The 14,347-nt window shown below is 42.8% G+C and overlaps 1 protein-coding gene across 8 annotated transcripts in view; it reads left to right on the forward strand.

The window, feature by feature from the left end:
- The window catches only part of NCAM1 (neural cell adhesion molecule 1), a 228,459-nt gene that overhangs the window by 152,209 nt on the left and 61,903 nt on the right, over nucleotides 1-14,347 (forward strand). For 5 of the 8 annotated variants that reach the window (XM_060268501.1, XM_060268495.1, XM_060268497.1 and 2 more), the window contains exons 8-12: nucleotides 193-335; nucleotides 7,330-7,359; nucleotides 11,677-11,827; nucleotides 12,625-12,809; nucleotides 13,876-13,972. In XM_060268501.1, coding sequence (XP_060124484.1) covers nucleotides 193-335; nucleotides 7,330-7,359; nucleotides 11,677-11,827; nucleotides 12,625-12,809; nucleotides 13,876-13,972 — 606 coding nt within the window. The remainder of the gene's footprint in view (nucleotides 1-192; nucleotides 336-7,329; nucleotides 7,360-11,676; nucleotides 11,828-12,624; nucleotides 12,810-13,875; nucleotides 13,973-14,347) is intronic. The other 3 variants (XM_060268496.1, XM_035139360.2, XM_035139362.2) reach the window with 1 other exon arrangement.

Genomic DNA, 14,347 nt, shown 5'->3' on the forward strand with positions numbered 1-14,347 from the left:
GGTTCCCTTACGCCTACAACTAGTAATGGTCAGACTCTTGGCAATTCCCAATGAAATAAATGGGAATGGAATTTATTTTGATGAGCCTTGCACAGTTGTGACTCCTCAGAGGACGGTGCCCTGTGTTTTCAGACAACATAAACCAACAACCCAATAAACCTTCTTTTGTGTGCTTTTGTACCCTTTCTTTAGCAAAACCCAAAATCACCTACGTGGAGAACAAAACTGCTATGGAACTGGAAGACCAGATCACTCTGACCTGTGAAGCTTCTGGGGACCCCATCCCTTCCATCACGTGGAGGACCTCTACACGGAACATCAGTAATGAAGAGAAGGTATTGCTTCACCTTAGGTCCACTCCTCCTGCACCAGGCCAATAAAATCAAGGGAAGTAGATGGCCCAGGAGCTTCCTCTACTCCCTCTCAACGCGCAATATAATGTTGCACACTGGAACCGCTGTTCCTCTAAGCTTGGTTCACGTGCAGATAGTAATATTTAATATTTATACAATGTCCAAAGTACCTTGCATACATTATCTCAGTAACCCATGCAACAGCCCTCTAGGGTTCACCAAGATTAGATTCCCCACACTAGGGACGGGAGTGGGGATGTGGTTTGGTTTTCATTTTAATAAGGACTTACCCAACTTTGCATTTTTGAGGCAATATGTGAACCAAAACACACCTATCTTTTGAAATTCATATATTTTGCAATGCAGTTCCCCTGCCAAAAAAATGTGTATATAAGGAGAAAATATGCCTTTAAATGCATTATGCTAGAGACAATTGCTTGCAAAAATGTGTACATTAGGTAAAATTGTATCCTAACATGTATATAGTAGGAAAAATTGGCAATAAAAATTGAAGTCATGAGACTTTTTCAAACAGAATTGCACACTGATGCTGATATGTCGCGAGCTGAACTTAAAACTGGAGAAATGGGAAACTAATGAAATCCAAAATTGACAGATTTCCCCCTTCCCTTTCCCACACTGCTAATGGAGGATCCAAGGCATGTTCCCAAAGTGTCATACAAATCCCTTGTAGGATAAACAGCTGGTGACAACTAACCTGATTCCACTGTAGTAAGCCAATGGATCTCGCTGTAGCCCCTACCTCTGGGTCCCCCATGTCCAATTAGCATAGATCAGAATATCTGCCATTGACCTGGAGACTTTTGGTGTGATTGTAAGAATCCAAATGATATGATACATTACAAAAAAACAAACAAACACATGATTGATAGATTGGGACTGGGTTCAGCAGTCTCCTGTGTGCAATACATATATTGGCCTGTTGAGAGGTAGCAAAACAGGGTGACACTAGCCTCATACAATTTCATTGGCCTTGTTGTATGTTAAGGTAGGATTCATATTTATGTCAGCTTAGCAAAAACAAAAACCTGCCTTAGTAATTTGCAACCCTGCAATGGCTTCACATAAGAATGGAACTTGCCTGAGCTAAGCCATCAAGAGAGAGCCTTGAGTTAAAGGGTACATGCTAGGGACCAGGTCTAGAGCCAGGAAAGGCTTTGATTTCTAAGGCAAGGTCCTAGCACTAATAGGGAGGTTTTATAGCCCTTTGTGTCGACTACAACCAAAAACCAGCCTGGGTGGGTAGAGTCATTCTAGTATCTGGTGACCTTCCACTGTCAATGGTAACATGGAGGACCTGTGTGTTATTGATTCTAGCCCCAGGCAACAGAACCAATTATCTTATCTACTTCTCCTTGCATGGTTGCCCAGAGGCGATTTCTTAAGCACACCCAATAAAATGATTATTTATTTGCAGACCTAAATAATCAATTCCATTGCTTCCCAGGAGCTTGCTGGATCTGTAGCCTCTTGGGAGGTGCATGTTTTTGTTTCTTTCTGATTGCCAAACATGCAAGGAAAGTTGTACCCATCCTTTTGCTCTTGGATGATGGGCCGGGTATTGGTGCTGCGATTCCAGTGTGCAACAGCCATTACAGCAACTACCAAAAGCAGAAGTTGCTTGGGAGAAATTGGGGGGTGAGGGAAGGGAGAGATGCATATGTAGCCTAAAAACATTCTGTGGACCCAAATGAGCCTGTTCATTCTTTTTTCTCTTGATATCCTGCACTTTTACTTTCACGCTGCACGTAACTCCAGGCACAAAAGCCCTGGCTGCCTTTGTGCTCGCTTGTTAACTGTCGTCGACCACATATCGAAACCATTTTTTTGTTCCTGATGGCAAAAATAATTAGCAGTTTTGAAATAAAGATGATGTCTTCGGATTAGATGCGGCCAGAAGCTGCACAGGGCTGGCCGCTCGTCATAATAGTCCCATGTGAACGGCAAGTGAATAAAGGGAGAGCATTGCTCAGTTCTCATGCAGCTACAAATCCAAGCAGTGCTTATTAGTTAATTGCATTTAAGGACAAAGAAAAATGTTGAACCTTTTTCATTAGTTATGACAGTGTAGAAAAATAGGGAATTCAGAACCAAACACATACTGTACATAGAGAGCAGAATGGTTTGGAGGCATTGGACTGCTTTGTATGTCATGGTAAGCTACAGTTTGTTGAGCCATGTTTTCATTGTGAACATGCTTCTCTCCTGCCATGCAAGTTCCTATCTGACTTCTCGGTTCATTTTTGGCTTGCTGTTTCAGGTTTGGTTAAGGCAAACAAATCACAGTCCAGGTTCAAATGACACAAGAAGCCATACTATAGATTGTTTGAGCCACTTGGGAAGGCATGTTTATTAATGTGAATTATCATCTGGATTAGTTAAAAAAAATGGGAAAGTAGATTCATGTGGAAATGAGACAGAATAAGCTTATGAACGAACACATGGAAAACAGACACAAACCAGAAATAGACTGATCCGCCCATCTATAGTTCCCTATGTTCAGCTACTAATGGCAGCATTTTCTGTGTTCAAATATAGCATGAGAATTCATTGTAAATCAGCCAAACAATGCACAAAGCTGGGAGAGGTGGCTGAGTTATTTTTGCCCTTCAAGAAGCTCAGAGTAAAACTGCTAAATATTTTTGAAACGTTCACTTCTGCCGTCGAACACTCTATACTAAGGAAGTATAAAGGTTCATCTTCCTTTGGATAGTTTCTAATGTAGACCGGAATGGGCAGGGGGAGGAAAAACGTGAAGAATTTAGAGCTGCTGTTGTTGTTGTTTTTGTTGCTGCTGCTGTTGTTGTTGCTGCTGCTGCTGCTTTGTCTGGTGCGTGGGCTGGATGCCTTGCTGACGAGTTTCCTTGTTCTTTGTATATCGCCATTACATTCCAGTTAAGTTTCAGGTATTTATGCTTTGGTTTTGTCATTAGTTCAAACAAGAGATCTGTGTTATGGGAGCAGACTAAGCAAGTGTGGGGTGAAGCAAAATGGCAACAAATGGGCCTCCCAGTGCTCAATATGGTTAGCACAACATAATAAAAGGAGGAGTGGAGTTGATTTTAGCAGATCCTTCCCCAACTGGGTACCCTCCAGATGTTTGCAATTACAGATTTTATCTTCATTTCTGAGCATTCAGAATGCTGGCTGGAGTTGATGAGAGTTGGAGTCCAACAACATCTGAAGGGCACCAGTTGGGGAAGCCTAGTAGTTTAGTTCAGCAGCCAAAATTGTAATCCCCATCTTCAGCAGTGGTACATTTCTGACTAACAGATGACAGGGACTGAACAGTAAGGATGAATTATCACTTCCTTTCCTGGCTCAAGAATTTCCATGAAGCACCTCTCAGGTTCCTGTTGGCCACAGGAAGCTGAGTTAAATGGGTCTTTTGAACTGATCCCACATGGCAGCTTAGTTCTTATCACAGTAACTCAACTGTCCCAGCTAAATACCAATGCATGGTATGCATTTGTATTAATCAGCAGATGGCAGGACATAGTGCCAGTTGTCCAAACCAGTGAAGCCTGGAGTTAGTCCAGTTTCTCTTGCATGAGAATTAAACTGGACTAGATCCTTGTGAGGTTTACCAGGTTGTCAGAGGGATGATCAGATGTTTGTTATTCAAAACTGTTGATTATGCATTAGGATGCGCCTCCTGAGAATAGGCTAACTGATGAGATGACTTTGTGTTCTTTTTTTAATGTAGAACTTGCTGTGTTTTCAAGAAGCATCCTCCTCCATGAAAGTTTCTTGAACAAGCCCCATTGTGAATGAATGGGATTTGTGCAAAAGCATAGAGGTGCCCATTGACTGTGCAAACAGTAGAATCTAGTTGCAGTCAAGCCAGGGTGTTATCTAGATACGGGAACAGTGCTGTCTATGGATCAATTTTGCTGCCAGGAATGGTGCCTTTTGTGGTGGTAGGGATCTTCATGTGCAACACCATGTCTGCTATCAGTTATGCAGCTTCTCTCAGTGGAACAGAAGAAATACACAAACAGCAGTCAAAACTGATAGAGCTTAGTATGCATTGTGCAAAGCCTCCAGCTCGGTGCACAGATGCAATGTTAGAGTTACACCTGGTTTAAGGCAGTGGAGGTAGCCAAATAACCCTCTCCCCCTGACTCCCACAAAGTAGACTGCCACCCAGTGGTTCCACTCCTATCTACCTTCACCCCATGCACATAAGCTTATTTGCCTCTGTTTTGGCAACTTAGGCCGAGGACCTGGAACTCCTCAAGGAGGGTTGGCCCAGCAGCCTTTAAAAAATAAAATGAGTATTTTAACAAGTTGTATACCAACTAGTCACAGTCAGCTCTAAGCAGAGTTGCCCCAGCCTCTTGCCCTAAGTTGTCAGACCTAACTCCTATACTATATATGTGTGATTAACACCAGGCAAAAGCATTCCTCTTTAGCTAGGCCTTTGACTGATAGACACCCAATGCCCTTTTTAAATGTATTGTGGAAGGGTGGGCGGTTATTGGGTTGTCTTTGTCCTTGTTTTTATTATGTATTTTCTGTTGTTATATGTTGTGAACCACCCTGAGATCTACAGGTATAGGGCGGTATACAAATTTAATAAATAAAATTACAGTAAAAACTAAATAGATGGAAAAGACACATTGATCCCATTTTTACTATTAGCTGCCTTGCCAACACACTTGGCGAAGGGTTTATAAGGGTCCTGCTTATGGGAGAATTAGCCACAACTAAATTCTATGCCTCTGGCTCCTCCCTATCATTGTGATAGGTTTCAGCTTTGTGAGGCTGGTGTCATAGTAAAAGGAGAACCCATACACTTAGGAGTGCTGCTCTTAGACTCTTAAGACCCTTCAGCCCCAGCCAGCATGGCCAATAGCTAGAGAAATTGAGTTAGAGCCCAATCAGGTTGGTCATCCGTGCCATAAAGTAAGGACGGGAATTGGTGTACAGGGAAGAATCTTTTTTCTTCTCCAGAAAACCTCCAGTCAGTTTTCCCCACCTGACTGCCTCTTAGCTCATGATTCCTAATTCAAGTTTGTCAAGGTTAGTTGTAATACTATATAAATCATTGTCAAGACAATCAGTCATTCGTCTCTTTTTGTGCCAAATTCCCTAGCTTCAGTAGTGCCTCCACCAAAATAAATGTACTGTACTGTACATACTTTTGAACATGATCTTCAAAAGGATTAATTTTGTTAGAAATGCCTGGAGTTTTGCCCACTTCAAAGCAGCTTTAATGATGATAATGACCAATAATAATTAGCATTTATATTGTGTTTAAAATAACTAAAAGTACTTCTTACCTATTATTTTAGCATTCCTTAAAAATGCCTTGTAAGTTGGGGTCAGTATTATTTCTGCCCATGTTGCAGATGGGGTAAACTGAGTCTGAGAGTTGACTTAACTAAATCCTTATAGGGAGTTTATTGAACTTGGGGCTTATGGATTTGTAGTGCATATGTTTGTTGCAAGAAGGAAATGTCCTTACCCCTTCTGTTTTGGTTCTCCCGATTGTGTTTGGGAAGAACATCCAGTGGGGCTCAGACAAGCCAAAGTTCCTTTAGATTAATGTCACCAGTGTCAATGATTTCAGGTTGCTGCTTAGGAGGAGTCAAGGCAATATTGCTAAAGATTTGCTCCTGTGTATGATGGGTAACTAGGCTTGTTTGTAATGTAGTCCCACACGTGTACAAGCACTCGTATTTGCATGCAAGTCTCTTATGTGAGTAGCTGTCACCTGAAGTTGCAGATTACGTCCCCCCACTGTATTGAATGGGGACGTTTCTACAGAGGGAAGAATCCTCAGGGCAGCTGTGGGATCTCCTACATCTCTGTGCCAATTGTGGTGGCTGGAGCTGATGTGAGTTGTTGTCCAGAACATCTGGAGGGCACCAGGTTGGTGAAGGCTCTAAGCACTTCCTGAGTCAGAGCAGAGACATAAATTGTTGAGGCAGGGTTTGTGTGCATGCAGTATGTCAGAGACTGTGGTCATTGTTAGAGCTGGTGGCACTGACCTTGCTGGGAATGATTTGGGAAACAGGTGCCTCATTGCCCATCCTCACTCCCTGAACATGCCATTTGTGTTTGGTGTCCATTGGCCTTTGTGTCTGTTGCTGCCATCCAGACATCCGCAGTGTTCACTGCACCCGAAGCCTTGCATCTTCCTGGCCATGTGATTCTATTACCAGGTGATTATGGACTCCTTTTACTGCAGCAGATTAAAGCAGGAAAATGGGCATAGGTGGAAAATGTCCTTGGGTCTCAGGTAGAAGAGAAATTGACCTGGAGGTTTAAATTGGATTCTAACTTTTCTTGTTTTCAATAGATTTCAAATTGTGCTTCTTTTTCCTGATATGAGCATTCTTGCCTCTTTAAAGCATGCATCATAATAATATGATATGATATAACATAAAGAAAAAATATGCTTGTATGCATGCATGAGAAAGCATTTAAAATGTGTCGCTTTAATAGCTGTTCTCTGCTTGTGGACACAGAGTAATATGTTTATGCAGTGCCAGGAAAGCATTTCTGTCCATATATTTGCATTGCAAAGCTGCTGCAGTGGGGCAGGGAGGGGTGGGGATGTCGCTGGGATTGCTGCCATTGGGGGCTGCTTGTGGCAAAATGGTGTGACAGAGCCAAATGTGCAGATTAAGTTGCCTTGCTGCTGAGCAGAAGCAGAGTCTGCAAATGATAATTTAGCCCTTGATCAATCAAACTTGGGGTTGTTGTTGTTGTTGCTTTAATTACTGATTTGGAACGAATACCAGGGAATGGAGGTCCCACCTTAATCCCCCTCGCCCTTCATTGTCCCACCCACCTCACCTCCCTTCTTAAATTTGGTTTCGCATGTGCACGGAATGCAGTGTGATGCATACAACGTATTAACTGAAGCGGGGGAAGCAACAACATTTGTAAACATTTATTGCTCTTTTTTTGTGTGTGTTGTGTTTTATCTATCTGTTCTCTCCAGGCTTCATGGACCCGGCCCGAGAAACAAGAGGTATAAGATTACCAGACAAATAGCCAATCTTCTCTAGCTTTGTGTATATATGTGTATAAATATGCATTTAAATGTTGTGGATTAACAAATTTCTTGTAGCAGTAAGCAAGCCAACTAAATCTAGTATTAATAATGTAACTGCATTGGTGTTGATTATCTATATATCTACTATAATAAGTTCAAGCTATCTGCCGGTAGCTCTAGAAACCTCTTTCTGTCCTACTGCATCTTTGGATGAGCAAGCACAGTGTCTTTGGAATGGGACAAATGTCACCAAGGACCTCCACCTTGGGACTTTGGTGGGATTAAAGTGGACCTGTGATGTTCAGTAACAATGAACAATATTCTCCATTTTGGACCTAGAAGGTCCCAAATTCCCAAAGCAAAGTTCTTCAAAGCATTGTTCATCCATGACATCCATGGGCTCATAGAGTTAGGTGAGGGTGAGTTGGTAATTCCCCTCATCTCAGGATTTGTGCTCACAGCCCACTTAGCCCAGCTCAAATTCACTTGTTTGCTCATTCTCCTTCAGTTAGGCACATTCTGCTTTACTTTAAAATGTTTGCATCACATTCCATCTCTGAAGCAATGCAGTTACCTACCTCAAAGTCTATGTGTTCTCCAGAAGACGGTCTTATAGACTACATTTAGAGATGGGTAATTGGCTGACCTAGATGTTGAACTGGAGCTCCTATCTGTATTGTATGGATCACCAACTTCAGCCACAATGCAACAGAGAGGGATTGATCGTGTGCATTCATCCCACATTCATCAAGTTTGGACTTCATGCTCAATTTTGTGATTGGGAAATTGGGAGCAGGAAGGGAAGGGGATAATTTAAATAGTAACCCTACTTTAGCAGAGATGATTTTGATCAACAGGGATTGTGTACCAAGTAAATGAAACGTGTATTGCATAAATTGGATAGGGTAGACTTCTTGAAATGCGTCAGAACCGTGTACTAGTAAACATGACCCGGCTTATAGCAAAATCAGTCTGAGAAGTCTGGTGCAAGAAACTGTGGGTTCTACTGTGGTTCTCATAATTTCTTTAGAGCTGCTTAGAGTTCCAAACTCTTAAGAGCCAAAACACAACATCATGCCGGAGATCCTAGCTGAATCATCCTCTCTTCCATTTCTTCATTATGTATGCATCTATGGCAGGAGATGAGAAGGGTTATTCTTACTCTGATGGGAACTCTGTAGGATGAGCTTCTGTCATTTCTTGGTCATTTCTGTGATCTGCTTCTGAACCCAGGCAGAAGATAGATCTTCCTTTGCTGCTAGACCAATTTCTAGATGAACCACTTGCCAGGTGCTGGGTCTGTTGGAAAGAATACTGAATTAGGTGGAATCTCAGCCTGATAAGAACCTCTTTTAAGTAAGAATGCATTAGGATGATCACAGATTGTCGAGGGCTTGAGCTAGGTGTGATCCTGGAAATGCATGAGGGCATATTCAATGTCTTTCTGTTTTGCCAGAAGAATTCTTGGGGGAGCCTGATATGAATTTGAGCTGAACGGAGAGGCTTTAACCATTTCCCCAGTGCATGGTTAGCCATAGGAAGAAGAAATTTGCATGACGGCAAAGCACCATAGCCCCATGCAGTGACTTCCTTTTGGAAAATAAGATGTATTCATGCCCAATTTGGCCACAAGCCTTAAACCTTATGAGAAACGGAGTCTAGACAGATTTGCTTTTATAAAATGTGAAACATGTTGGTGGATTGCAGGGTTCCTAGTAAACAGAAAAAAGATAGTAAGAACTCAAGTCAGCCCGCCATCTTTCTACATCCATTTGTATATAATTTAATACCCTCCATGCTGCATGTGCTGTTTTACTACTGAGAGGTGGTGCTCGTAAACTCCAGTTCTCCAAGAATGTATTCACTTGCTTATTCCACAAGGTGAATCCAGCTTGTTTTTCCTCAGAGTATTTTGTGGGGGGAAATTGAGCTGGTAAAACTGCCATTGTGTATTTGTATGGGGGGTGCTATTGCTTGTAACCTTTAAAAGTCATTTAGCCCCATACTTCCTAGCATAATTCTATCTGTTAGGATACAATCTTTATTTGTTTGTCAAAAGAATTGAAGGCATAGAAAAATCTCTTTTTAGGGAGAGAGATGAAATACCTTGAAAATGCATTCCTTTCCCCAACCCAAGACCTGTTTTGTGTTTTGGGGGGGTTGGATCCAATCCAGAATTTTGTTTTCAAGGGAAGGGAGGCAGTATGTCAGAAGCAAAGAGGGTGGCAGTTGGGAGTGGGTAAAACACTGAAATGAGGGGGGAAGTGTCTGCAAAATGCAATAATTTCTTCTTCGCCATGTATGCATATGGAAAACTATTGTCAAATGAAAAATTCCAGTACATGTGCATTGGACAGAAATGTGCAGATTTTCTATATATGTGATAAATAGTCACGTGTGAAGTAACCCTGTTAGATCTGCCCCTCCTGGACACTAATATGTTTTGTTAACCAAAGTGGTTCTTTGATGTGACACCCTTTAACAATGATGGCTGATTTTCATGGGATGTAAAATTGTTCACTGCTGCAAGGGCATAGGAACATATACCCAAATTTGTATATATATATACCCAAATTCCTGGATCATCTTCCTTGTGCATCTGTTGCCATGACAACTGATGATAAAACTGGGCATTCAGTTGAGTGTGTGTTCCCTTTGTAGCTGGCTGGAGCCTAATCAGGCCACAAGTGCCACTTTTGATGTGCATATTATGGAATGTTGATTCGGCTGCAGATGAAAGAACAGGGACCAGCTGACAGCCTCTTGATGCATTTTCAACCTGAATGGAGTATATTAATAATCTCACTGCCCCAATTTGGAAGAATCACTTTTTCATTGATAGGCAGCTTTCTAGTAGACGCCACCTTTGTTTTTCTTTTGTATAAACATCTTGCTATTTCTTTGTTAATCTACAGGAATTTTTCTCTTGGGAGTAAAATTTGGGGGGGGGGGGTTGGGGTGTGGGTTGTGTGCTTGTTTTATTTCTTTTTGTGCATTAAGGGGAATGGGTGGGGAGGGATGGGGGGAAATCCCTCTCTTTATCCAAGCTTCACCAGCCACGATGCAATAGCCGCCTTTCCCACATGTAGGGGGGGGGGGGGGGAGAGCAACTGCATCAAAACAGTTTTGAGGACAAATATTATCAGTTCCATTATCTATGATATTTGTATTTAGCCTCCACGTTCGGGGCAGTCCACCTCTGTGAACCGATTGCAACGTCAAGCCACAGTCTTCGCCTGTTTCTTTCATGTCCTCCCCAGGGACCTCTAGCAGGCTGATGCCAGAAACAAGATTCTAGCCTAGAGAATTGGATCCAGGAAGGAGCTCCTTCAAAATGGCATCAGCCTCATTGGGAGAGGAATCTGACGTGTCACCACTGGAATTTCAAGACCTGTCTGGAGCTGCAGTTAAGCCAGGCTCAGCTGCAGCAACCAGGACAGTGTGAAAGTCTGGAAGCCAGATACATACTATGTTGCTGGCTGCATAGCACAGAGTCCAGTCCAGTTGCTCTCCAAAATGACCTCATTCCCCTGCATTGCTAATATTTTTGTCATTGCTAAGACTGAACCCAAAGCATCATGACATTTCTAGGGTTGTCTGAAAGCCAAGTTTACAGCTATTTTTTCTTGTTGGAGCGTGAGTCTGTTGGTTGCAGCTACTGTATGATGAGTGCTGCCATTTTCCAGACATTTGCCTGTGCAACACAGGAGCATTTCCATGTCTTCCCGCACTCTCCTTCAGCTCAGTGCTAGAAAGACAAGATAGTGGTATCCATCCTGCCTGTGAACAGCTGTTGGAGAAATTAATTAGAAATTAAATTGGACCAGGATGTCAGCACAGTGGGTCTATTTTGCTCCTACCTTCGTATGGCAGGAGTGCAACTTTGCACCCTGAAAACAAAGCAGTGTTGTTAAGCAGGTTTTTGTTGGCTCAGTTCAACTTCTTAGGTCAGACAGCAAGGAAAGCATCATGACCTCCGGAAAGCAGAATGCATTTGGCAGCCTCTTAGTGTCTCAGCCAGGAGTGAAGAACATGTGGTTCTCAAGATGTTTGGGGGCTATATCTCCCATCAGCCCAAGCCAACATGACCAGTGGTCAAGGATAGTGTGAGTTGGAGTCCATCAACCTTTTGAGGGCCACTGCTTCCTCCATTCCAGGTCTGAATGATGGACATAGGGTAAATGATGCCCAGCAAATCCCAGCCTGATTTCCAAGCATTCCCTGCTCTCTGAATGCACCTTCATCTGCTCATATCTTCCATATCTTCTGAACTCTTCTCTCTTTTCCTGCCAGACCCTGGATGGGCGCATTGTGGTGCGCAGCCATGCGCGGGTATCTTCTCTGACGCTGAAAGACATTCAGTACACGGATGCTGGGGAGTACATCTGCATAGCCAGCAACACCATAGGGCAAGATTCCCAAGCCATGCACCTGGAAGTCCAATGTAAGTGGGCACATTTCACCACCACTCCCACTCCCGTTGTACAGGTTCTGCCTTTTTCCACTGCCCTCTCTTCTCCCCAGGGGGCCAAACCCACAGAATGTTTATGTGTGGAGGGAAGGAGGGAAGAATTTTAGGGAGGTAGTGGTGGGCATGGCTTTCTGGGTGTAACAAGCAGGGGGTCGTGATGATGGAAGGGGCACAGTGGTGGAGTGAGAAGTTGCTGTAGCTGCATGAGAACTTCACATTCAGTATAGCTCTGAATAACACGATAGGTCACAAACAGTAAAGTGGGGCTGTTGCCTTCATTAACTCCTCTGAGTTTTAAGAAGCTTCTAGCTGGCTAACATTGGACACAGAATTCTAGGCCAGAAGGGCCTCTGCTCTTATGTTATCAGTCTTTAGCAGCAAAGGACTTCTGGCTACTTAGATCTCTTTAGGATTTCTAAACCCATCTGATTCCCCTCGACAGCCAGCAGCCAGAAAGCAACACTTGCTGGACAAAGACTCAGTTGCCTGCAGCCACCCATAGTTAGGGCCACAAAGTTTATATTATCTGCCATGCCTGCAGCCCCTTTCCAAGGCGAGGTGGCTGCACCAAATCTGTCCCAAGGCATCACAAGGAGCAGACTATTGAAGCTAGAATTGTAAACTGGTTATCTTTCCATGGTGTTGAGCAGAAGGGTAGCTGTTAGCACTTGGGAAGGTATGAGAAGGAAATGTTGCAGCACATCTAGAGAGGGGCTCTTTACTCTCTCTTGCTCATGACTTTTCCAAATACTGCTTTCTCCTTGTTTCAGATGCCCCGAAGCTACAGGGCCCTGTTGCCGTTTACACTTGGGAAGGCAACCAGGTGAACATCACGTGTGAGGTGTTTGCCTACCCAAGCGCTGTCATCTCCTGGTTCCGGGATGGGCAGCTGCTGCCAAGCTCCAACTATAGCAACATTAGGATCTACAACACTCCAACTGCCAGTTACCTGGAGGTGAGACATACAGTTCCCTGGTAAGAAGGAACCTGGGGCACATACATATTCGTGGGGATGTAGAATCTCTTCTTCATCACAGAGGGTGGGTGTTTGGTTTGACCACACCTGTTTCTCCTTAAGGGTGAAAGGAGTTCAGCATACAGCCAGTGGGTCGGGGTCTGTGGCTGCAGCTCCTCTCCCACCCAGCATGGCCCAGTGGTCAGGTTATTTCTAAGACACTTTTTAATCTACTATATTTTCCAAATTTCATCATACTTGTCCATGCAGGTCTTTAGTCCTGGTCTTCAAGCCATACATTTATATTTCAAATGCAGCAATATCAGTCTTTTGGCAACACATAGTAAGGGCACAGTGAATTGATTTATGTTGCCCTGTTGTCAAATTCCATATAGTAGGCATGTAGTTCAAAAGACTATTATCCTCTGAAAAAATTAGCTCCCCCCCCCCCCGCACATATTTATATAATCCACTACTTTCTCCCAAAACTTAGTAAGTTTAGGCCGTTATAAAATCATGTGCTTTAAAGAAGTATTACCCTTATTACATCTCCAACAAAATGCTGTCTTAGACAGTCCTTTTCTGTGCAAACATAGTGGAGTCCAACAAATTCTAAATATTATTTTCTGTTGTATGTCATAATTTAAGGTCCACTGACAGGTTTGTTATAGAGGTTAAAACACTCTCCTATTGTCTCGGCAATACAGGATCCTCCAATTCTATATTCTCTTCATTTCTTAACATCTGCATATCAAACTGATTTATTGATAACAAATATCTATAAAAAGTCATCACGATTTTTTATTTTAAAAGATTTAACCAATTGTTCTAGTATCAGAAAATTATCAGAAAATTAACATCAGTTGTTGGCTTCCAGTATTTAATGCTTGACAATAAGTAAGCAGGATGATATAGCTCTGGATTCTGAATACCAAATCCTCCCTCATTAATTTGTAATTGTAATTTGTAACAGTCTTTTTTTTAAAGAAATAAAAAACTCCAAATTCTTTATTCTTTTTGAGTAGGGAAGGTGCTCTAACCCTCCTGATCAATTTCCCCTTTGCAGGTGACACCAGACTCAGAAAATGATTTTGGGAACTACAACTGCACAGCAGTCAACCGGATTGGTCAGGAGTCCTCAGAGTTCATCCTTGTACAAGCAGGTGAGTCATCCAAGTGCCCCTCAGAGGTACACATGAGATCTATAAACTTTGCTCTCCCCCATTTTTTTTCTGAATGAAACTGTGCTGCCTTATAAGCTTGCTCAGTGGTTTCCTATTGACCACTCACAAATTTCTTGGTAGAGCACCCAGTTTGAAAGACCTTAGCCCCTAAACTATGGCTACTACAGTGATTCCCATGTAGAGTTTCTTCTAGGACTGCACAAAACATTTGGAGGTTCAGCCCAAACTTGGGGGTAAGAGGTGTCAGAGATGAGTAAGGCGCAAAACAGTGTTCAAGGGGTGAAACTTGCTACTATTTTCTTTTCCCAATAATGCTCAGTTCAAAGAGGCATTTTGAGTGGAGGGGGTGGGGTC

The sequence above is a fragment of the Zootoca vivipara genome, chromosome 15 (genome assembly GCF_963506605.1).
Source record: "Zootoca vivipara chromosome 15, rZooViv1.1, whole genome shotgun sequence".
Classification (NCBI taxonomy): Eukaryota; Metazoa; Chordata; class Lepidosauria; order Squamata; family Lacertidae; genus Zootoca; species Zootoca vivipara.